Source organism: Salmo salar, chromosome 15, assembly GCF_965601325.2.
Source record: "Salmo salar chromosome 15, fSalSal1, whole genome shotgun sequence".
NCBI lineage: Eukaryota > Metazoa > Chordata > Actinopteri > Salmoniformes > Salmonidae > Salmo > Salmo salar.
In genome coordinates this window covers 97,154,416-97,177,943 of record NC_138305.1, presented here as the reverse complement: position 1 = coordinate 97,177,943, position 23,528 = coordinate 97,154,416, and the positions used below count along the sequence as shown (strand labels likewise).

Here is a 23,528-nt window from a genome sequence, read left to right as displayed (position 1 = left end):
TTTGGTTTATCACACCTGAACAGTTGGACCAACTGACTGCATGTCAGTTCCCCATAATTGTTCGAGAATGGCTGGACTGGAATATATATTAAGTAGACAGACTAGTTTGAAATCTAAAATGAGTGTTAGAACAAGCACAAATGTAGGCTACTACTACTAACCTGAATTTAGAAGGACCTGCTCGAGGTGTTGTTGAAATTCTGCGCGCGGCACGGTTAACCTTTGATTTGCAATACACGGTGACGAGGAAGTCAGTTTACAAAAGATCGGAATCGGGAGAAGAAGAAAAAAAAAGTTTGAGTTTGCGGAAGATCAGAATCAGGAGACGGAAAAAAAAGTTCCCAAGCAAGGCAAAGCCAGGCAAGCTTCGCAATGGCCTCTATCGGTAACGCTGTTTCCAGTCCAATGGGGATATTGGCCCCAAAAACCAAAACCAAAAAGAAAAATTTTGTGCAGCAGAAGGTGAAGGTATTTCGTGCCAGTGACCCAGTCTTGAGCGTTTTTATGTGGGGTGTAAACCATTCGGTGAGTATAACACGTTATGTTGTCACCGTCAGTTTTGATAACGTTAGCTTAGCCTATTAGCTAGCTAACGTTAACTAACTTAGACAATTTTGACATTCCGTTAGCTAGTTACCAAGCTAACTTATCTAACCTACCTAGCTAACGTTAGTTAGCCTTCTAGTGCTATCTAGCTTGTTCTCGGTACAGTTCGTTTAGCTCACGTAAACGTTAGCTACATGTTTACTGAATGCGCATGTACATGTGATAGCTAACGTTAGTTAGGTTGTTAACGTTAGCCAACTTGCTACTGGCTACCTATTATTGACCGTTGACTGTCAAGTGTGTGTCACATCATCATGGACTGTGTTATGGGCTTTACTCATAATATAAAAGTTAGCCAGTGAGCAAGACCTTTTAAACAGGTCAACATTCACAAAGCTGCGGGGCCAGACGGAGTACTCAAAGCATGCGCGGACCAACTGGCAAGTATCTTCATTGACATGTTCAACTTCTCCCTGACCGAGTCTGTAATACCTACATGTTTCAAACAGACCACCATAGTCCCTGTGCCCAAGAAAGCGAAGGTAACCTGTCTAAATGATTACCGCCCCGTAGCACTCACGTCGGTAGTGCTTTGAAAGGCTGGTAATGGCTCACATCAACACCATCATCACTCCAATTCGCATACTGCACCAACAGATCCACAGATGACCCATCTCAATCGCACTCCACACTGCCCTTTCCCACCTGGACAAAAGGAACACCTATGTGAGGATGCTGATCATTGACTACAGCTCAGCGTTCAACACCACAGTGCCCACAAATCTCATCACTAAGCTAAGGACCCTGGGACCAAACGCATCCCTCTGCAATTGGATCCTGGACTTCCTGACGGGCCGCCCCTAGGTGGTAAGGGTAGGCAACAACACATCTGCCACGCTGATCCTCAACACAGGGGCCCCCCTGTACTCCTGTAATCCACGACTGTGTGGCCAAGTACGACTCCAACACCATCATTAAGTTGGCTGACGATACAAGTGGTAGGCCTGATCGCCGACAACAATGAGACGGCCTATAGGGAGGAGGTCAGAGACCTGGCAGTGTGGTGCCAGGACAACAACCTCTCCCTCAATGTGAGTAAGACAAAGGAGCTGATAGTGGACTACAGGAAAAGGAGGGCCAAACAGGCCCCCATTAACATCAATGGGTCTGCAGTGGAGCGGGTTGACAGTTTCAAGTTCCTTGTGTCCACATCACCAACAAACTATCATTGTCCAAACACACCAAGACAGTCATGAAGAGGGCATGACAACACCTTTTCCCCCTCAGGAGACTGAAAATATTTGGCATGGGTCCCCAGATCCTCAAAAGGTTCTAAAGCTGCACCATTAAGAGCATCCTCACCGGTTGCGTCACGGCCTGGCATGGTAACTGGTCGGCATCTGACCGCAAGGTGCTACAGAGGCTAGTGCATACTTGCATACTTACTGACTTTAGTGGCCCCATGGGGAAATTTTGTTGCAGTGTCATGTACATGTTTAAAGGGGCGTTTAAATACAAAACAAAATGGACAATACAACTTTCATAAGTTACATACCAATACGGCCCAGTACGTCACTGGGGCCAAGCTTCCTGACATCCAGGACCTATATACTAGGCGGTGTCAGAAGAAGGCCCAAAAAATTGTGAACGACTCCAGTCACACAAGTCATAAACTGTTCTCTCTGCTACCGCACAGCAAGCGGTACCAGAGCGCTTGCCAAAAGGCTTCGTAACAGCTTCTACTCGCAAGCCATAAGACTGCTAACCAGCTAATCAAATGGCCACCTGGACTATTTGCATTGCCCCCCCCCCCCCTTTATGCTGCTGCTACTCGCTGTTTATTATCTATCCATAGTCACTTTACCCCTACCTACATGTATATATTACCTCGACTAACTTGTATCCCCGCACATTGACACGGTACCCTGTGAGTATAGCCTCGTTGCTCATATTTTTTACTTTAGTTTATTTAGTAAATATTTTTGTTAACGCTTATTATTAAACGGCTATGTTGGTAAAGGAGTTGTAAGTCAGCATTTCACGGTATGATCTACACCTGTTGAATTTGGCGCATGTGACGAATAAAAATGTATTTGATTTGAAATCTACACTGGGGTTACTTACCAAGAAGACAGTGAATGTTTCTGAGTGGCGGAGTTCCTGAGCCGCCTGCAGATGCAGGAAAGCCCTTGCAGGAAAGCCCAGATGCAGGAAAGCCCCAAACGCTACGCTCACGGAGGTTAGTTTCTTCTCCGCAATATGAAGTATGTAGCGAACAACAGAGCAGCGAAATAATTTAGCTTGAGTCGTTAGGCTACTTATCACCCTCACAGCAATCAAGCAATGCATTCCGCCAAGAGTCGTTCACGTGGCATCTTCATAGGATGCCACCTTTCCAATAAGTCAGTTCATCAAATTTCTGCCCTGCTAGAGCTGCCCCGGTCAACTGTAAGTGCTGTTATTTTGAAGTGGAAATGTCTAAGAGCAACAACAGCTCAGCCGCGTAGTGTTAGGCCACACAAGTTCAAAGAACGGGACCGCCGAGTGCTGAAGTGCGGGGCACGTAAAAATGGCCTGTCCTCGGTTGCAACACTCACTACCGAATTCCAAACTGCCTCTGGAATCAACGTTGGCACAAGAACTGTTTGTCGGGAGCTTCATGAAATGGGTCTCTGGCCAAGCAGCCGCGCACAAGCCTAAATTCACCATGCACAATGCCAAGTGACGGCTGGAGTGGTGTAAAGCTCGCCGCCATTGGACTCTGGAGCAATGGAAACGCGTTCTCTGGAGTGATGAATCACGCTTCACCATCTGGCAGTCCGACGGACGAATCTGGGTTTGGCGGATGCCAGGAGAACGCTACCTGCCCCAATGCATAGAGCCAACTGTAATGTTTGGAGGAGGAATAATGTTCTGGGGCGGTTTTTCATGGGTCGGGCTAGTTCCCTTAGTTCCAGTGAAGGGAAAGAACTTGACTGGCCTGTACAGAGCCCTGAACTCAACCCCATCGAACACCTTTGGCCCTAATCGCCCAACATCAGTTCCCGACCTCACTAATGCTCTTGTGGCTGAATGAAAGCAAGTCCCCGCGGCAATGTTCCAACATCTAGTTGAAAGCTTTCCCAGAAGAGTGGATGCTGTTATAGCAGCAAAGGGGGGACCAACTCCATATTAATGCCCATGATTTTGGAATTGGATGTTCGAACTTTTGGTCATGTAATGTACATTGTTTTAAAGCGCACATTTACAAGTCTGTCACAAATGATAGTTCCAATAAGCCCCCTATGGTGAACGACATGTGAACCAGAGGCTTGTAGAATCATGACTCTTAAGTTTTCAGTTCATCGTTCGTCGACAGGGGGTCCTGCATGCTCTGGGAATTACTGACTCGAATGAAAGAAATGAGTAGATTCGTTCTTTTGACTGAACGAGTCAAAGATTTTGTCAGTAAAAAGAGCTGAACTTCCCATCACTAGTTCAGAGTTAAGGATGGCAGCCCCGTGTGGCTATTGGCTTATTTGCATATAGGCCTGAGGTATCTCTGATTGGCTATGGTGTAGAGTCCGGTCCTGGACAAGACAGATGTTTTTATTAGGTTTTATTAACTGCAGTGTCTATTAATTGTCCTAATGCACGGCCGCTTTCCCCCTGTATAATTTTCACATGCCTTACTCTACGTCATTCCCAAACATTCTATGAATGTGTGAAAATGACGAAGTGCTCGCTTGAATTTTTTTTTTTTTTTAAGTTTTTTTGTTAAAACATTTAAGGTGACGTATTCTTCCTAGAGGTGTATATGAACTGATATTAAGATTTCATGTTGCTAAAACACTGTCAGTAACACTTTAAGGTAAGGGTTAGGTTTGTGGGTAGGGGTTTAGGGGAGGGACGTCCCAAGGGTCCCTGATAGCACTAACCATGATGAAAGTCTTCTAGCTAATGGGAGTACTTATTTCTGCAGATAAATGACCTAAACCAAGTGCCTGTTCCTGTCATGCTATTGCCTGATGACTTCAAAGCCAACACTAAGATCAAAGTCAACAACCACTTCTTCAACAAGTAATGTGTTCGCTCACTCTTGTTAATACTTACTCTAAATATACATAATACAATTGGCCTATCTACCAGTAGGTCTATGTCACTACTCTGTTTAAAATGCCAAAACGAATGAGGCTTGGACAGAAGTATGGAGGGAGAGAGGGAGTGATAAAGGAGAGGCTAGTAAACACTGCAAATGTGTGAATTCCACCCCTTTTTTTTTTTCGCAGAGAGAATCTACCAGGACATTTCAAGTTTAAAGAATACTGTCCTCAGGTGTTCCGGAATCTTAGGGAGCGCTTCGGAATTGAGGATCTCGACTACCAGGTACGAGTGTTGATGTACAGTGCCTTCAGAAAGTATTCAGACCCCTTGACTTTTTCCACATTTTGTTAGGTTACAGCCTTATTCTAAAATTGATTTTTTTGGTTTTAATTCCTCATCAATCTACACACAATACCCCATAATGACAACGCAAAAACAGATTTGTTGAAATTTTTGCAAATTTATTAAATACAAAAACTGATCACATTTACAAAAGTATTCAGACCCTTTACTCAGTACTTTGTTGAATCACCTTTGGCAGCGATTACAGCCTCGAGTCTTCTTGGGTATGATGTTACAAGCTTGGCACACCTGTATTTGGGGAGTTTCTCCCATTCTTTGTCAGGTTGGATAGGGAGCTTTGCTGCACAGCTATTTTCAGGTCTCCAGAGATTTTCGATCGGGTTCCAGTCTGGGCTGTGGTTGGGCCACTCAAGGACATTCAGAGACTTGTCCCGAAGCCACTCCTGCGTTGTCTTGGCTGTGTGCTTATGTTCGTTGTCCTGTTGGAAGGTGAACCTTCGCCCCAGTCTGAGGTCCTGAGCGCTCTGGAGTAGGTTTTTGTGAAGGATCTCCCTGTACTTTGCTCCATTCATCTTTGCCTCGATCCTGATTAGTCTCAGGCCAAAGAGTTGAATCTTAGTTTCATCAGACCAGAGAATCTTGTTTCTCATGGTTTGAGAGTCTAGGCGCCTTTTGGCAAACTCCAACCGGGCTGTCATGTGTCTTACTGAGGAGTGGCTTTCATCTGGCCACTCTACCCTAAAGGCCTGATTGGTGCAGTGCTGTAGAGATAGTTGTCCTCCTGGAAGTTTCTCCCATCTCCACAGAGGAACTCTGGAGCTCTATCAGAGTGACCATTGGGTTCTTGTTCACCTCCCTGACCAAGGCCCTTGTCCCCCAATTGCTCAGTTTGTCTGGGCAGCCAGCTCTAGGTGGTTCCAAACTTCTTCCATTTAAGAATGATGTAGGCCACTGTGTCCTTGAGGGCCTTCAATGTTGCAGGCGTTTTTCGGTACCCTTCCCCAGATCTGTGTCTCGACACAATTCTGTCTGCGCTCTAAGGACAATTCCTTCAACCTCATGGCTTGGTTTTTGTTCTGACATGCACTGTCAACTGTGGGATCTTATATAGACAGGTGTGTGCCTTTCCAAATCATATCCAATCAATTTAATTCACCACAGGTGGACTCCAATCAAGTTGTAGAAACATCTCAAGGATGATCAATGGAAACAGGATGCACCTGAGCTCAATTTTGAGTGTCATTGTAAATAAGGTATTTCTGTTTAGATTTTTTTTCTACATTTGCAAAAATGTGTCGTTATGGTGTTCTGTGTGTAGATTGCTGAGGATTTTGTTTTATGTAATCCATTTTAGAATAAGGCTGTAACGTAACAACATTTGGAAAAAGTTTCTGAAGGCACTGAGCGTACAAAACATTAAGAACACCTTCTCTTTTCATGACAGACTGACCAGGTGAAGTGACAGACTGACCAGGTGAAAGCTATGATCTCTTATTGATGTCTCTTGTTAAATCCACTTCAATCAGTGTAGATGAAGGGGTGGAGACAAGTTAAATAACTATTTTAAAGCCTTGAGACAATTGAGACATGGATTGTGTATGTTTGCCATTCAGAGGGACAAAAGATTTAAGTGCCTTTGAGCTGGGTATAGTAGTATGTGCCAGGCGCATCCGGTTTGTGTCGAGCTGCACCGCTGCTGAGTTTCACATTCAATAGTTTCACATGTATCAAGAATGGTCCACCACTAAAAGGACATCCAAACAACTTGACACAACTTTGGAAAGCATTGTATTCAACATGGGCCAGCATCCCTGTTTAAAGCTTTCGACACCTTGTAGAGTCAATGTCCTGACGAATTGAGGCTGTTCTGAGGGCAAAAGGGGGGTGCAACTAACTATTAGAAAGGTGTTTCTAATGTTTGGTTATACTAATTTTGTGTATGTATAAATATATTTGATACATCTTGACACAGCGCATTATTCTAAAGGAGTATTCCTCTTCATCCACTCCCTATGTGCATGTATGGATGCTAGTAATCCATCCAGAGCCAAATGACTACTAAAGCAATAAACTAAAGTTAAATATTAAGATTGTCATCATCAACAGAAGAAAACGGACTGATATGGGGAGGGACTTCCTGAACTTTTCCAATCATATAAAGCCCTTTTTACATCAGCAGTTGTCACAAAGTGCTTATACAGAAACTGAATGTAAAACCCCAAAGAGCTAGCAATGCAGATTTAGAAGCACAAAAAACGGTGTGAACTAATGAATACGACCCTGTTTTTTTTTTCTCAACCCTGTAGGTCTCTTTGACCCGTAGCCCTCCTGTAAGAGGTGGGTATGCCCAGGGGGAGGGGATCCTCCTGACCTCCTATGACCGCACGCTGGTCATCAAGCAGATCTCTAGTGAGGACGTGGCAGACATGCACGGCATCCTGTCTGAATACCATCAGGTAATAACCCCTGTCTGTGGACAGCTCAATTAACTTCAGTTCAAAACCCAATTGATTCATCCCAAATGGCATATCTCCTTTATAGTGCACTGCTGTTGACCAGAGTCCTATGGGCCCTGGTCAATATTTGCGCACTACATAGGGAATAGGGTGCAATTTGTAATACAGCCCAAGGGAGGGTAAAGTTGCCCTTTTTTATTATGGTCAAGTGTTGCAATGCTCTAGTACTGCTGGGTGAAATGAACAGTGCATTTGATAAACAAAAACATTTGATTGGTTGCATCAAAAGCATTAAAGCAACATGGGCTTCCTTGAATTGCAAATTAGCATCTTCTACTGAATCATATGGTCTGGTCTGTGTACTCTGGTGGAACTAGTGTTAGGTTATAGTAGTAGGGGGGTATATCATGTAGGACTGTTCATCCATGCCTCGTGTTTTGCATAGCAAGCCGTTCACTAGGTGAGGAGAGAATCTTTTTTTCCACCTCAATACAGTTTCTATCTTTGGAATGGAGAAATGTTAGTCAATTATGCTTTTTCACAAATTTAAGTCTCATTGAACTTGGCGTTAATCAATTCGTGTTCATGAGAGGGAAAACATTTTGGCTACATTTTAATTTGAAAGCCTTACATTTACATTTTAGTCATTCAGCAGACACTCTTATCCAGAATGCACTACTTGTAAGTCGCTCATCTTAAGATAGTTGGGTGAGACAACCACATATCAGTCATAACTATTTTGAGGGATAATGTACTTGCTATCAGCGAAGTCAGGTCTTTATTTATTTATTTTTTGGGTGGTTTGCCGTTAACTTAAAATGATACAATGACTAGGTTCCAGTTTAACAACATATTTCCACAGTACATAGTCACCTTCACACTCCAGCCAGGTCCATTTCCAGTGAGACTACGGCGCAGGCGTACTAATAACAGAGTGATAGCACCGTACTAACAGAAATATAGGGATACTTAACACATGAACTTAACAATCTCCCACTTTTCTTTAAAGACAAATAAAACAGCAACAAAATAATGAAATGTCCCAAGTATTATTTAAGTTCCCCATTACAAATGGGTTTTGTAACAGTTTTTATTTCTCAAGCTGCCACTTTCCATTACTGAGTGCCTTTAGGAGCACAAGACCGGATGCTCCATTTTTAGTCAGTCAGACAGCTGCTCCTTTGTGGCCAACCTGGAAAACAGCTTTGATGTGTTGGATCACAGTTGTAGCAAAGGTCTGTGAGCCCCCCCAGATGAAGTCCTCAACATGACTGACAAGTACTCCAGTCACATTGCAGTCTTGATCAAGCCAATAGAAGACTGCAGGATCCACTTGTGACATTTTCCCACCTGTACTCAGCAGTGTTGTCTTGACTTTGTTGTACCAGTAGAGTGATGCATCTGCCAGGCCATACACTTTTTTTTGTTTTGTTTCCACAGTGACCGGACACGTCGCGTGCGCGAGCGTTGCAAAATAAATGTACACATGTTATTCAATCATTGCACCCACACTGCTCGCAAGCGTCTGCGTGTCCAGGCGCTAAAATAGAAATATGTTCTATTTGTGACACTCAACGCGCTGCAAGTCCGGCCTCTCCCATCTCATTTGTTTTTAGGAGCATATACCCACGTGCCATCTATTCAATGGTTTTTCTGAGCATATACTCACGTGGGTGATTGAAAGATGAACTTAGGTCCACACTCCTGTCAGTTGCGCTAATGCACCTAAAGTTTTTGCCAAACGCCATGTAATGTCCAAAATAAGAAGAAGAAGCAGCCTGAAGGAAGGAGGAGAGATGACCAAGTGGACCTTGTGTATTCCAGGTAAAATAACAACCCAATGTTTATATCCCAGGACAAATGAGCTAGCAACAGCAAACTAGCTAGCTAAATTGCTATAAATGTTTAATGCTTTTCGACCTGTCCCAAAATTAATATAATTGGTTTTTGATATTTCAACCTGCGTGTCCTGATCGCGTCTGGTGTGGGTGGACAAAATCAACGTGCACACGATGGCGCCCGCGTGCGGTCTGGTCAGCATGTTGGCTTCATGCGGAGGTCGGATGTGAATGCCATTTCATTGTCACTGTACAATTTCTGGGGCGGGCCATGCACACTTATCCAGGAATGAATGAAGTGCTTGATGATTTCACTGGGTTTCTTTGTATTCACAATGCTTCCAGCGCTGAAGCGTGTGAAGTGGTGGATTATGTGAAGGTACCACACACTTGGTCCCAGCTCATGTAGATCTACAGCCACTGTTTCATTGTACTTGGAAGCCAGTGGCAAACTAACAGCTGCTCTGGGCTTACCTTTGCTGTGTTTCAGGCTTGTCACAACTGTTTGCTATCTGCCGTAGAATGGAAATATTATTTTCATTATTCCCAGAACTGCTGAGTCATTTCTGAAGTCTATCAATTGTAGAATGTCCAAACTGTTTGAAGTTTGAACAATACTTTGTGTTTTTCCTATGTGGTCATGTGCTCTGTGTCGGTCAGAATCTCCATGTGCTCTGTGTTTGGTCAGAATCTCCATGTTCACTGTGTCCATCAGAATCTCATTTTTACATGGACTCTGTGTGTTGTCTTTGTCTAAAATGTTTAAACAATAGTGGCCTGAGGTAGTAAGTTCAAGGGTCACTGGTTGTTTAAACATCACTGCCTTGTAATTTTTTTATGTCGAGTACAGCCCCTGCCTTCTTGAGGGAAGCTTTGCTTAAAACTTCTTATGGCTTGGGGGCAGTATTTTGACGTCTGGATGAGAAGCGTATCCAAAGTAAACTGCCTGTTACTTAGGCCCAGAAGCTAGGATATGCATATAATTCGTCGATTTGGATAGAAAACACTCTAAAGTTTCCAAAACTGTTAAAATAATGTCTGTGAGTATAACAGAACTGATATGACAGGTGAAAACCTGAGGAAAATCCATCTAGGAAGTGAGATTATTTTTTGATATGAGTATTTTCAATTGAATGCCTATAGAGTATCTAATGGGTTAGGACCCAGATTGCAGTTCCTATGCCTTCCACTAGATGTCAACAGTCTTTACATTGTTTCAGGCTTGTTTTCTGAAAAATGAAGAAGAATGAGACCTTTCTGTCAGTGGAGTGTAGAATCATGCAGTGCTGGTTTGCGCGCGTGACTTATTGCGCGCCCTTTGTTTTTCCTTTCAATTGAATACGCTATTGTCCGTTTGAAATATTATTGATTATTTAGACAATTGACAACCTGAGGATTAATTATTAACATCGTTTGACATGTTTCGACGAACTTTTCCGGTATTATTAGGATGTATTCATCTGCATGTTTTGACCGCCTTTGAGCCAGTGGATTACTGAACAAAACACGCCAACAAAACGGAGTTTTTGGAATATAAAGAGGGACTTTATCGAACAAAACGAACATTTATTGTGTAGCTGGGATTCTTGTGACTGCAACCATATGAAGATCTTCAAAGGTAAGTGATTCATTTTATCGCTATTTCTGACATTTGTAATTCCTTTACTTGGTTGTAAAATGTTTGTATGCTTTTGTAAGTGGGGCGCTGTCCTCAGATAATCGCATGGTATGCTTTCGCCGTAAAGCCTTTTTGAAATCTGACAAAGCGGCTGGATTAACAAGAAGTTAATCTTTAAGCTGATGTATAACACCTGTATTTTTTATGAATGTTTATTATGACTTTCTGTATTTTGTATTTGGCGTTCTGCAATTTCCCCGGATGTTGTCGAGGTGAGTCGCTAGCGGAACACCTGCGCCAGAAAGGTTAATAGGAAGGAGATATCTGCAGGGACCACCTCTGTTTCAATTTGACACTTAGTCTGACACATTTTTGGTCAGACTAAGTGGGGACATATTTGTAACCTGGATAGAGAGAAAGGGCAAGATAAAGAGAAAAAGTAAGAGCAAGCAATTTGGTTCCAGTGTAGAAAAACGTTTCATTTTCATATTCAACTAGAGGTGAAAGGAGACATGTGAATGTATAGTACCGGTGTGTTCCAGATGGCATCCTATTCCACAGAACCGTTTCCCGGCCGCTTTATGAGAAGTTGTGAGCACAGTTTGGAATCAAAAGCTCTGTTTACATAGCAGTGGAAACGGTCACGTGCAACTTCAAATGCAGCTCATTCAAGTTAACAAACATGTAATCAGATACATCACAGATTTCATCAGAGGATTGATTACCTACTGTAGCAAGCCAGCCAGGCAAGGTAAAATAGCACAAATAGAGATGGGTAAAGCCAGAAGAATAATATACTTGTTGAACAGAGCTATAGCCGTCAGTCTTGTGTGTTTTTGTCGTCATCACTCACTCACTATTTGTCAAGGTCCCGACTTAAGTGTTAGCTATCCTGCTACAGAGGTTTTTGGTGCGGGATGCGCGTGCATCCCTCAAACGTGACGTTTGCTTGTAAACAACAAACAAACAAAAAAATGGCTCTATATAATGCACTACTTTTTACCAGGGCCCTTGGAGTCATTTCAGACACAATCACAGTCTATTCGCCATTAATTTGTCCCCCTCTTCTCCCTGGCTGCAGCACATAGTGAAGTGTCACGGCAGCACTCTGCTGCCCCAGTTCCTGGGGATGTACCGTGTCGGTGTAGAGAATGAGGAGACCTACTTGATCGTCATGAGGAACATGTTCAGCCACAGACTGGTGGTGCACAGGAAGTACGACCTTAAGGTGAGACTGAGCGAAAAACACAAACACACCCACACACACAGTACAACATCCAGATGAGAGAGAGACACACCTAGGGTTGCAAAATTCCGGTAACTTACTGAAAATTCCCAGGTTTTCCAGGAGTCCTGATTGGAGGATTTATTTCTTAAAAACCTGGGCATTTTGGGAAAGTTACTGGAATTTTGCAACTCTAGTCACCTGTTGTATAATGCTTGTACACCTGCAGTGTTCTGTAATGCTTGTTCCTTACGCTACTTCATGATTTACACTCGTATAATCCCTGACCTTGCCTATTAAACTGTAATCTTATTGATACTCAGGGCTCTCTGGTGTCTCGTGAAGCAAGTGACAAAGAGCGGGTAAGCCAACTAAGAATGTCTATCTCACGCAACCAACCATACATGTGAAAATTGCCTTAAGGACTAGCTCTGTTAGGCACCCACAGTAGTGTTGCACGGTATACCGAAAGTTCAGAACTTTTTATATCCTATAACATTTAAAAAACAGTTTGCTACTAGAATTTGTTACTTTCGGTACTTCTTTCATACGCGTTTCACGTCGTCTTCTGATTGAGAAAGGATCAAGTCTGTAGACAATATCACCTTATGGCACGAGCACTGTGCCTGCTCCAATTATCCATTGCTAGATCTAGCCTGTATTGAGGAACCACTGAACTCACTGGGAGTCTGGGATGCATCATGTTAGCTCCCCTTTCATGCTGTACAGAAGCAAACAGTTGAATAATGTAGAAATGTTGCAACTGTTAATTACTGTTCGCAAAGCAATGTCCTTTACAGGCTAGAACACTTTACAATGCAAGAACAGAACATACCGGTAGCTTCCAACTTTCTTTGCTATATTACAGATGACGCTAACATCAATTCACTACCACAGTACTTTGTTTGTGGTACCATACTGCAAAATGAGCTGATTGTCACCAAAAAAACATAATCATTAACCAGGTTTCCATCCAATCTTTTTATGTCAACAAAACAAGATACACTAGACAAGGTGGGATCTTTTTGGGTTGGTGTTGATATAATAACCATCATATTGAAGTAAACTTAGTCAAGTGATAACATGGTTCTGTGGTCCTCCCTCTACGACTCGTCGGGAAAGCATGCAGTTTATTAGGCTACAGATGAACTAAATTATGATGAACTAAACAGGGTGGTGAAAGTGCAAGGTGATTAGCTTTATGCCCCTTTCCAATAAATATCAAGGGTCTTATTTTGGTGACATGATAATCGATGCTTGGCTGCCATTTGACAAATACAAATCTTACTATTTTGTCCATAATATGATCTCGCTATATAAATGTTTTTTTTGTGAGAAACATCAGTAGAGTTGAAAATGCGATGGAAACCCATTTAACGATGAGACCGCCTATAGGGTGGAGGTCAGAGACCTGACCGTGTGGTGCAAGGACAACAACCTCTCCCTCATCGTGATCAAGACAAAGGAGATTGTGGACTTCAGGAAAAGGAGGACGAAGCACGCCCCCATTCTCTTCGACGGGGCTGTAGTGGAGAAGGTTGAGAGCTTCAAGTTACTTGGCGGCCACATCACCAACAAACTAACATGGTCCAAGCACACCAAGACAGTCGTGAAGAGGGCACATTAAAACCTATTCCCCCTCAGGAGACTGAAAAGATTTGTCATGGGTCCTCAGATCCTCAAAAGGTTTTACAGCTGCACCATCGAGAGCATCCTGACGGGTTGCATCACTGCCTGGCCCTAAAAATTGTCAAAGACTCCAGCCTTAGTCATAAACTGTTCTCTCTGCTACCGCACGGCAAGCGGTACCGGAGTGCCAAGTCTAGGTCCAAGAGGCTCCTAAATAGCTTCTACCCCCAAGCCATAAGACTCTTGAACATCTAATCAAAGGGCTACCCAGATTATTTGCATTGCCCCCCTCCTCCCGCGGGAACGATGTTGCTACTCTCTGTTATTATCTATGCATAGCCACTTTAATAACTCTACCTACATGTACATATTACCTCAACACCGGTGCCCCCTGTATATAGCCCTGCTATTGTTATCTACTGCTCTTTAATTATTTGTTATTCTTACTTTTATTTATTTTTTGTATTTTCTTAACTGCATTGTTGGTTAAGGGCTTGTAAGTAAGCATTTCTATACCTGATGTATTTGGCACATGTGACAAATAAAATTTGATTTGATTTAACATGTATTTTTATTCGGTACATGGGAATTTTTAGGTATTTTTATGTCATTACGTGCAGCCTTTTATCTGCAAATCAAAGTTTATTTGTCACGTGCGCCGAATACATCAGGTGAAATGCTTACTTACAGGCTCTAACCAATAGTGCAAAAAGTAAATGTGATCGTAACACATCTCTGGTGGGAAAATGTGCATATAGTTGTTATGCAGATTTTTTTAATATTTGCATGAAAATCTGTCGCCAATTGGATGGAAACCTAGCTATTCCCAAAATCTTTATTAATTCACTTTGTGTCCCTTGCCTCAGTCGCATCTCTCCAGTCCTTTTTAGCTCATAGATATGGAGCACACATTTATAAAAGAAGGCATTGCTGCTTCTATGCAAATGTTGTTGATTCCTCTGTAGCCCCATAAAACCAGCCAAAACAAGCTCAAAAAGTCAATGCATGCATACAGTCTTATTGAATATGCATTCACCTGTGTTGTGAATAGGCCTATATCTTGATATACATTTACATTTTAGTCATTTAGCAGACGCTCTTATCCAGAGCGACTTACAGTAGTGAATGCATACATTTCATACATATTTTTCCCGTACTGGTCCCCCGTGGGAATCGAACCCACAACCCTGGCGTTGCAAACACCATGCTCTACCAACTGAGCCACACGGGACACCTGGTTTATCTGGTTTATCAATAGATATAGCATTCAAATAAATGATTACCGTTATGTAGCTAGATTGGTAAAAATGAAGTCAAATTGATTGTATGATGCAATTGATTCATTAATACAGTGTTTCCCAAACTCTGTCCTCGGGAAGCCACAGGGTGCATGTTTAGTTTTCCCCCTGAGACTACACAGCTGATTACAATGATCAAAGCTTGATGATTATTTGAATTAGCTATGTAGTGCTAGAGCAAAAAACAAAATGTGCACCCCTTGGGGTCCTGAGGACAGAGTTTTGGATTCTGCATTAATGCATACATGGCTGTCTCTGAAAATGTCAAATGTAATGAGTTTGATCTCAAAAGATTTGTCTGGATCAAGTGCCATTCTGTGACTTTGGCTAATACACCTTCTTTTGCCGTGGTATCATTTTGGTATCGAGCATTGTGATACTAAACCTGCTATTGAAATTGAAGTCAAAATTCTGGTATCGTGACGTTAACCCACAGTACATGTGACCCACCACCTTGATTCGGTCTGATGTAGCAAAATTTGAAAGATTTTTTTTTTTTACGTTGGATAAAAATTGTATATCATACACTGCAGTTGAGGAACAATGGGAAAGTAATTCTGCATTGAAAGTTGTATATTGTATATACTGTATCCTACACTTGCATCTTAGCCGCTCTGTCACTGCTCATCCGTATATTGATATATTCTCATCCCATTCCTTCACTAGATTGTGTGTATTAGGTTTTGCTGTGGAATTGTTAGATATTACCTGTTAGATACTGCTGCACTGTCAGATCTAGAAGCATAAACGTTTCGCTAAACTCGCAATAACATATGCTAACCATGTGTATGTGACCAATAAGATTTGATTTGAATAGTAAGTTAGTTGTTTTTTTTCCTCATGAGGTTGTGGCAATCTACTGGTGGCGACTAGAAACAATTGCATAATATTACAAATTGATGATCCTAAGAAAAATAAAAAAATGCAGTGGAATGGGCTTCGATGTCCGGAGTTTAGTTTTAGGGGCCACTTGACATGCTTGGGAAAGTTCTCATGCGTTTGCTTCATAACGGGCCCTCAGGTGAAAGAGCTGCCCACCTACAAGGACATGGACTTCAGAAACAACATGCAGAAGGTGTATGTGAACGAGGAGCAGAAGGAGAAGGTCATGGAGAAACTCAACAGAGATGTGGAGGTAATGTGACCTCCACAGATTTAGAACTAGAATTCAGTCTATTTCTAGGTTGACCTCTCAAGTTCTAGAAACTGTCATCCTATTCTATTGAGTCTAACACAAGGTGGCAGTAGAAACATTCTAGCTGTTTGTTGCCATTATACCACCATCTCCATTCATAGTAATCATCTGGTGTGTGTGTCCTGTTCTATAGTTTCTTGTCAAGCTAAAGATCATGGACTACAGCCTGCTCCTGGGTATCCATGACTTGGGGCGGGCTGAGCGGGAAGAGGAGGAGGGAGAGGAGCCCTCTAATGAGGAGGATGGGGAGACTGAGAATGGCCTGACGCAGGTCCCTAACGCGTGCTCCTACGGCACGTCTCCTGAGGGCATCGCTGGCTACATGGCCTCCTGCAAGCCCCTGGGGCCCGGGGAGTTTGACCCCTATGTGGATGTGTATGCCATAAGGAGTGCCCCTGGTAGGTTCAAGGGAAGTTGGGAAATTACAGGGTTTGGATCAAGTCAATAATTTTAAGCAATTGGATTCTCAATTTACCTACTGAATTGAATGATTTTTAAATGGAATTGACTTCCTGGATTCGAAGTTACACTGCAAGTTGGGTCATTTGGGTTTTTAAGCAGTGACTTTATTCAGCATTTGGTCTGTTTTCCCCCCTCAGGAGCCCCTCAGAAGGAGGTGTACTTCATGGGTCTGATAGACGTTCTAACACAGTACGACACCAAGAAGAAAGCCGCTCACGCAGCCAAAACTGTCAAGCATGGGGTGAGTGAAAAGGCCGAAGGGATGAGATACTCAGTGCATACTGTGATGTTAACCTTTATTTAGCTAGGCAAGTCAGTTAAGAACAAATTCTTATTTACAATGACGGCCTGCACCGACCAAACCCGGACGACGCTGGGCCAATTGTGCGCCGCCCTATGGGACTCCCCATCACGGCCGGATGTGATACAGCCTGGTGCATACTGTGCATTTATTGCTTTTTCTAACATCATTCCCTATTAATCAATAATTGAAAGTGACCTGTTCCCAATGCAATTTCTTGTTTTCCCTGGTTTCGATGTTGTGCTGATCACGTCTTTGAGATTAGAGGGTTAAGGGTCTCCCATTAGAATACAATGCCTTCAGAAAGTTTTTACACCCCTTGACCTTTTCCACATTTTGTTGTTACATCCTGAATTTAACATGAATTACATGTAGATTGTTGGTCACTGGCCTACACACAATACCCCATAATGTTAGCATAATTGTTTTTGAGCATTTGACTAATTAATTTTAAAAAGTTGAGTTTAAGTATTTAATCCCTTTGTTAGGGCCCGAAAATGTGGCTTAACAAGTCACGTAATAAGCTCACTCTGTGTGCAATAATAGTGTTTAACATGATTTTTGAATGGCTACCTTGTCTCTGTACCTCACACATACAATTATCTGTAAGTTCCCTCTGTCAAGCAGTGAATTTCAAACACCAATTCAACCACAATGACCAGAGAAGTTTTCCAAAGCCTTGGATGGTGTATCATTACTCCCAGTCACTACATATATAGTCGTCCTTCCTATCTCTGTTGCCGGAGAGGAAGGAAACCGCTCAGGGATTTCACCATGAGGGCAATGGCGACTTTATAACAGTTACAGAGTTTAGTGGCTGTGATAGGAGAAAACTGAGGATGGATCAATAACATTGTATACTGAACAAAAATATAAACGTAACATCCAACTGAGTTACCGTTCATATAAAGAAATCAGTCAATTGAAATAAGTCCATTAGGTCCTAATCTATGGATTTCACGTGACTTGAAATACAGCTATGCATCTGTTGGTCACATACCTTAAAAAAAGGTAGGGCCGTGGATCAGAAAACCAGTCCGTATCTGTTGTGACCACCATTCGCCTCATGCTGCGTGACACATGCCCTTCGCATAGAGTTGATCAGGTTGTTGATTGTAGCCTGTGGAATGTTGTCCCACTTCTCTTCAGTGGCTGTGCGAAGTTGCTGGATATTGACGGGAACTGTAACATGCTGTCGTACACGTCAATCCAGAGCATCTCAAACATGCTCAATGGGTGACTTGTCTGGTGAGTATGCAGGCCATGGAAGAACTGGGACACTTTCAGCTTCCAGGAATTGTGTACAAATCCTTGCGACATGGGGCCGTGCATTATCATGCTGAAACATGAGGTGATGGCGGTGGATGTATGGCACAACAATTGGCCTCCAAGATCTCGTCACGTTATCTCTGGTCATTCAAATTGCTATCGATAAAATGCAGTTGTGTTTGTTGTCCGTAGCTTATGCCTGCCCATACCATAACCTGATTGCCACCATGGGGCACTCTGGTCACATTGACATCAGCTAACGCTCGCCCACACGACACAATACACGTGGTCTGCGGTTGTGAGGCCAGTTGGACGCACTGCCAAATAATCTAAAATGACGTTGGAGGCAGCTTATGGTAGAGAAATGAACATAACGTTCTCTGACAACAGCTCTGGTGGACATTCCTGCAGTCAGCATGCCAATTGCACGCTCCCTCAAAACTTGAGACATCTGTGGTGTTGTGTGACAAAACTGCACATTTTAGAGGGGCCTTTTATTGTCCCCAGCACAAGGTGCACTTGTGTAATAATCATGCTGTTTAATCAGCTTCTTGATTTGCCACACATGTCATGTGGTTGGATTGTCTTTGAAATGCTCACTAACAGGGATGTAAACAAATTTGTGAAATGTTTGTGCTTATGGAACATTTCTGGGATCTTTTATTTCAGCTCATGAAACAAGGGACCAACGCTTTGTTGTTTATATTTTTGTTCAGCGTATTTACTACACAATACTAACTTAATTGACAGATTGAAAAAAAGGCTGTACAGAATAAAAAATATTCCAAACCATGCACCAAACCTGTTTGCAACAAGGCACTAAAGTAATACTCAATAAAATGTGGCAAAGTGATTAACTTTTTGTCCTGAATATACAGCCTGGTCTCATAAACTAGACGTAACATATTAAAAATAACTCTGGGACAATCAAAATAGTATATGTTATGTTTGGTATGGTTACATAAGATGGATGGTTACTTAATCTTACATCTAGACGTTCCGCTAGCGGAACACCTGCTCCAATATCCAATGATAGGCGTGGCGCGAATTACAAATTCCTCAAAAATACAAAAACTTCAATTTTTCAAACATATGACTATTTCACAGCATTTTAAAGACAACTCTCCTTTATCTAACCACACTGTCCGATTTCAAAAAGGCTTTACAGCGAAAGCAAAACATTAGATTATGTCAGCAGAGTACCAAGCCAGAAATAATCAGACACCCATTTTTCAAGCTAGCATATAATGTCACAAAAACCCAGAAGACAGCTAAATGCAGCACTAACCTTTTGATGATCTTCATCAGATGACACACCTAGGACATTATGTTAAACAATACATGCATGTTTTGTTCAATCAAGTTCATATTTATATCAAAAAACAGCTTTTTACATTAGCATGTGACGTTCAGAACTAGCATACCCCCCGCAAACTTCCGGGGAATTTACTAACAATTTACTAAATTACTCACGATAAACGTTCACAAAAAGCATAACAATTATTTTAAGAATTATAGATACAGAACTCCTCTATGCACTCGATATGTCCGATTTTAAAATAGCTTTTTGGTGAAAGCACATTTTGCAATATTCTAAGTACATAGCCCAGGCATCACGGGCTAGCTATTTAGACACCCGGCAAGTTTAGCACTCACCAATATCAGATTTACTATTATAAAAGTTTGATTACCTTTTGTTGTCTTCGTCAGAATGCACTCCCAGGACTGCTACTTCAATAACAAATGTTGGTTTGGTCCAAAATAATCCATCGTTATATCCGAATAGCGGCGTTTTGTTCGTGCGTCCCAGACACTATCCGAAATGGTAAATCAGGGTTGCGCGCATGGCGCAATTCGTGACAAAAAAATTCTAAATATTCCATTACCGTACTTCGAAGCATGTCAACCGCTGTTTAAAATCAATTTTTATGCAATTTATCTCATAAAAAAGCGATAATATTCCGACCGGGAATCTCCTTTTCGGCAAACAGAGGAAAAATCACAAAGACGGGGGCGGCCAGTGCACGCGCCTAAGCCCACAGTCCCTTGATCGGCCACTTGAGAAAGGCGATAATGTGTTTCAGCCTGGGGCTGGGATGACGACATTCAGGTTTTTCCCGGGCTCTGAGCGCCCATGGAAGACGTAGGAAGTGTCACATTAGAGCAGAGATCCTTTGTAAAAGATGGAGATGGCAAAGAAGTTCAAGAAATGGTCAGACAGGCCACTTCCTGTAAAGGAATCTCTCAGGTTTGTGCCTGCCATATGAGTTCTGTTATACTCACAGACACCATTCAAACAGTTTTAGAAACTTTGGAGTGTTTTCTATCCAAAGCCAATAATTATATGCATATTCTAGTTACTGGGCAGGAGTAGTAACCAGATTAAATCGGGTACGTTTTTTTATCCAGCCGTGAAAATACTGCCCCCTAGCCATAACAGGTTAAGGCAAAAACGAAAGTAGGGTGGTTTGTCGGGATGGGTGGGCGTATAACGCAAACGTCTAATCTCATCATGGACAACTTTAGCATTTTAGCTAATTAGTAACTTTTCAACTTCATGCTGCTTTTTAGTTACTTTGCAGCTACTTAGCATGTTAGCTAACCTTAAACCTTTTAGCTAAATCTAACCCTTTAACCTAACTTCTAAACTTAACCTTAACCCCTAGCCTAGCTAACATAGCCACCTAGCTAAAGTCTGTAACATATTGTACGTTTTGCAAATTTGTAATGTATAATACGGATTGTAATTTGAAAAATATCATACAAAATAGGTGATGGACATCCAAAAATGTAATACATACCATATGAAACATACATATCATACTAAGTGGAGGTATTGGATTTACGTACAGAATAATACAAAATGCTCTGAGACCAGGTTTGAATACAAAGTGTTATGTTTGGGTCAAACCCAATACAACACATTACTGAGTACCACTTTCCATATTTTCAAGCATAGTGGTGGCTGCATCATGTTATAGGTATGCTTGTAATTGTTAAGGACTGGAGAGTTTTGCAGGATAAGAAAGAAATGGAATTGCACTAAGCACAGGCAAAATCCTAGAGGAAAACCTGGTTCATTTTGCTTTCCACCAGACACTGGGAGATGAATTCACCTTTCAGTAGGACAATAACCTAAAACACAAGGCCAAATCTTCATTGCAGTTGCTTACCAAGAAGACGGTGAATGTTCCTGAGTGGCCTAGTTAGTTTATACTTAAATCTACTTGAAAATCTATGGCAAGACCTGAAAATTGTTGATCAACAACAAATTTAACAGTGCTTAAAGAAATTTGAAAAGAATAATGGGCAAATGTTGCACAATCCAGATGTGGAAAGCTCTTAGAGACTTACCCATATAAACTCACACCTGTAATTGTTGCCAAAGGTGATTCAAACATGTGTTGATTGAGGGGTGTGAATACTTGTGTGCGATAGTTTTCCATTTCATTTTCAATGTCTAAAAACATGTTTTCACTTTGTCATTATGGGGTATTGTGTGTAGATGGGTGAGATTTCTAAAAACATTTAATCCATTTTGAATTCCGTCTTTAACAACAAAATGTGGAATTAGTCAAGAGGTATGAATACTTCCTGAAGGCATTATCTTATTTGTTTAACTTTTATCTGGAAAATGAGCATTTCATTGACGCTTTTCATTCCCATTATATGAGCTACTCAGTCTGACGTGTACCCTTCTCTATGCCTCTGTCTTCAGGCTGGTGCTGAAATCTCCACTGTCCACCCAGAACAGTACGCCAAGCGATTTCGTGATTTCATCTCCAACATCTTTGCATAGCAGGACATTATAACCACCACTGATACAACCAACCTTTTCCCATTTAGATTGGATGGTTTGTATTGTTCTTTCTCTCTTTTACTTTTGTTCTGGAACTTTCTGCCTTGTTTTTTTTCTGATGTACATTTATATCATGAAACATTGACCCAAAAAATCTAAACACACAGATCATGTTATTTTGATCTCACACTTGACTGTTTCCATTGTTGTAATGTATTACTGACTGATACATATTTATTTTTAGATTGATAAGATGAATGTGATTCCATATTGATAAGCACTCTTGACTGACTTTGTAGCAAAAGGGTACTTAGGCTAATACTGCTGCTTTGTGTCCTCATAGAGATGTTACACTGAAAATGATCAATTAGACTTAAAGGGACAACCTGGGATTGATACATCGACCACTTTGTTTGAATCCCAGATTGCCCCTTTAACCCAGTCAGTTGAAATCCTGGGTCGTGTCCATTAGGCACCAAACAGAAGGAAACGGCGGGAAACTGTGAGGTACTATTCTACCAATGACTACCTGAACTTGTCCAATGAGAAATCATGGTTATTTACAGGCTACTGAACACAACCCTGGATTGGTCTGATCTACTGAATATACTAATATAACTGGACATAGGAACATATCATTGTAGTGAACCCTAAAGTAAATATCAGAGCAATTTGTCTCAAAGGGAAAGTCTTCTGGGATTTGTCATGAACGTCGCTCATCTCACTTTGGATCATGTGTAGCATTATATGCTATCATGAGTGGACTTGGAACCAGACCCTGTTGTTGGACTGACAATGTCCTTTTGAATACCTTTTGGTGCCTCAAACTGAGAGTAATTTTAAAGGACTTCTCAAGATCATTGTTATGGGGAATATAAGTATAATCATTCCAACTCCCTCTCACACATTGTCATGCCAAACATGTTTGCTTGACAATGACAGCAATGGACCAAGCTAGAATAAAAGATGAGGAGAGGTAGATGATGGTCTATGCTTGGTCAGATTTGACGACTATTATTATTATTATTATGACATTTGAAGAGACTCCACGGAAGAGCTAGCTTGGGTATTATGTGTTACTCATAGAATATAACACTACATTTCACCTGCTTTATGCAATTTGATTGCCTTAAAGATATGAGTTTTCTAGTATAGAAGTTGAATACATTGACGGGCTGAATAGTTACAGTATGAGTAAGTGAAGCCTTGTAACCATTGTGATTGCACATCTTGTATTTTTTCAAATCAGCTTTTGGATCAAAATATATTTTACAAAGATTTTCTGAAATGTTTTTTATATAGATTTTACATTACAGCAGTCACACATACACATCTCTCTTGGAGTGTGGTTAGTGGTACAGTTGATATGGTTGTGAGTTTGGTATTTTATTAGGCTCTCCATTAGCTGTTGCGAAAGCAGCAGCTACTCTTCCTGGGGTCCACATGAAACATGACATAATACAGAACATTAATATACATGAACAGCTCAAGGACAGAACTACAGTA

General features: G+C 41.6%; 1 protein-coding gene across 1 annotated transcript; it reads left to right on the top strand.

The window, feature by feature from the left end:
- Positions 1–158: 158 nt before the first annotated feature.
- Positions 159–23,301, top strand: LOC106572589 (phosphatidylinositol 5-phosphate 4-kinase type-2 gamma). Its single transcript, XM_014146911.3, has 10 exons — positions 159–525; positions 4,508–4,605; positions 4,815–4,911; positions 7,239–7,388; positions 11,926–12,072; positions 12,393–12,431; positions 16,018–16,131; positions 16,325–16,589; positions 16,791–16,894; positions 21,942–23,301. Exons 1-10 carry the CDS (start codon positions 373–375, stop codon positions 22,020–22,022), a joined length of 1,248 nt encoding a protein of 415 aa, XP_014002386.1. The 5' UTR covers positions 159–372; the 3' UTR covers positions 22,023–23,301.
- The last annotated feature ends 227 nt before the right edge of the window (positions 23,302–23,528 follow it).

Coding starts and splice junctions, on each gene's coding strand:
- LOC106572589 (XM_014146911.3), top strand. CDS start 373: ATGGCCTCTATCGGTAACGCTGTTTCCAGTCCAATGGGGATATTGGCC. Junction 16,132..16,324: donor AACTCAACAGAGATGTGGAG/GTAATGTGACCT, acceptor CCTGTTCTATAG/TTTCTTGTCAAGCTAAAGAT. Junction 16,895..21,941: donor CCAAAACTGTCAAGCATGGG/GTGAGTGAAAAG, acceptor CTCTGTCTTCAG/GCTGGTGCTGAAATCTCCAC.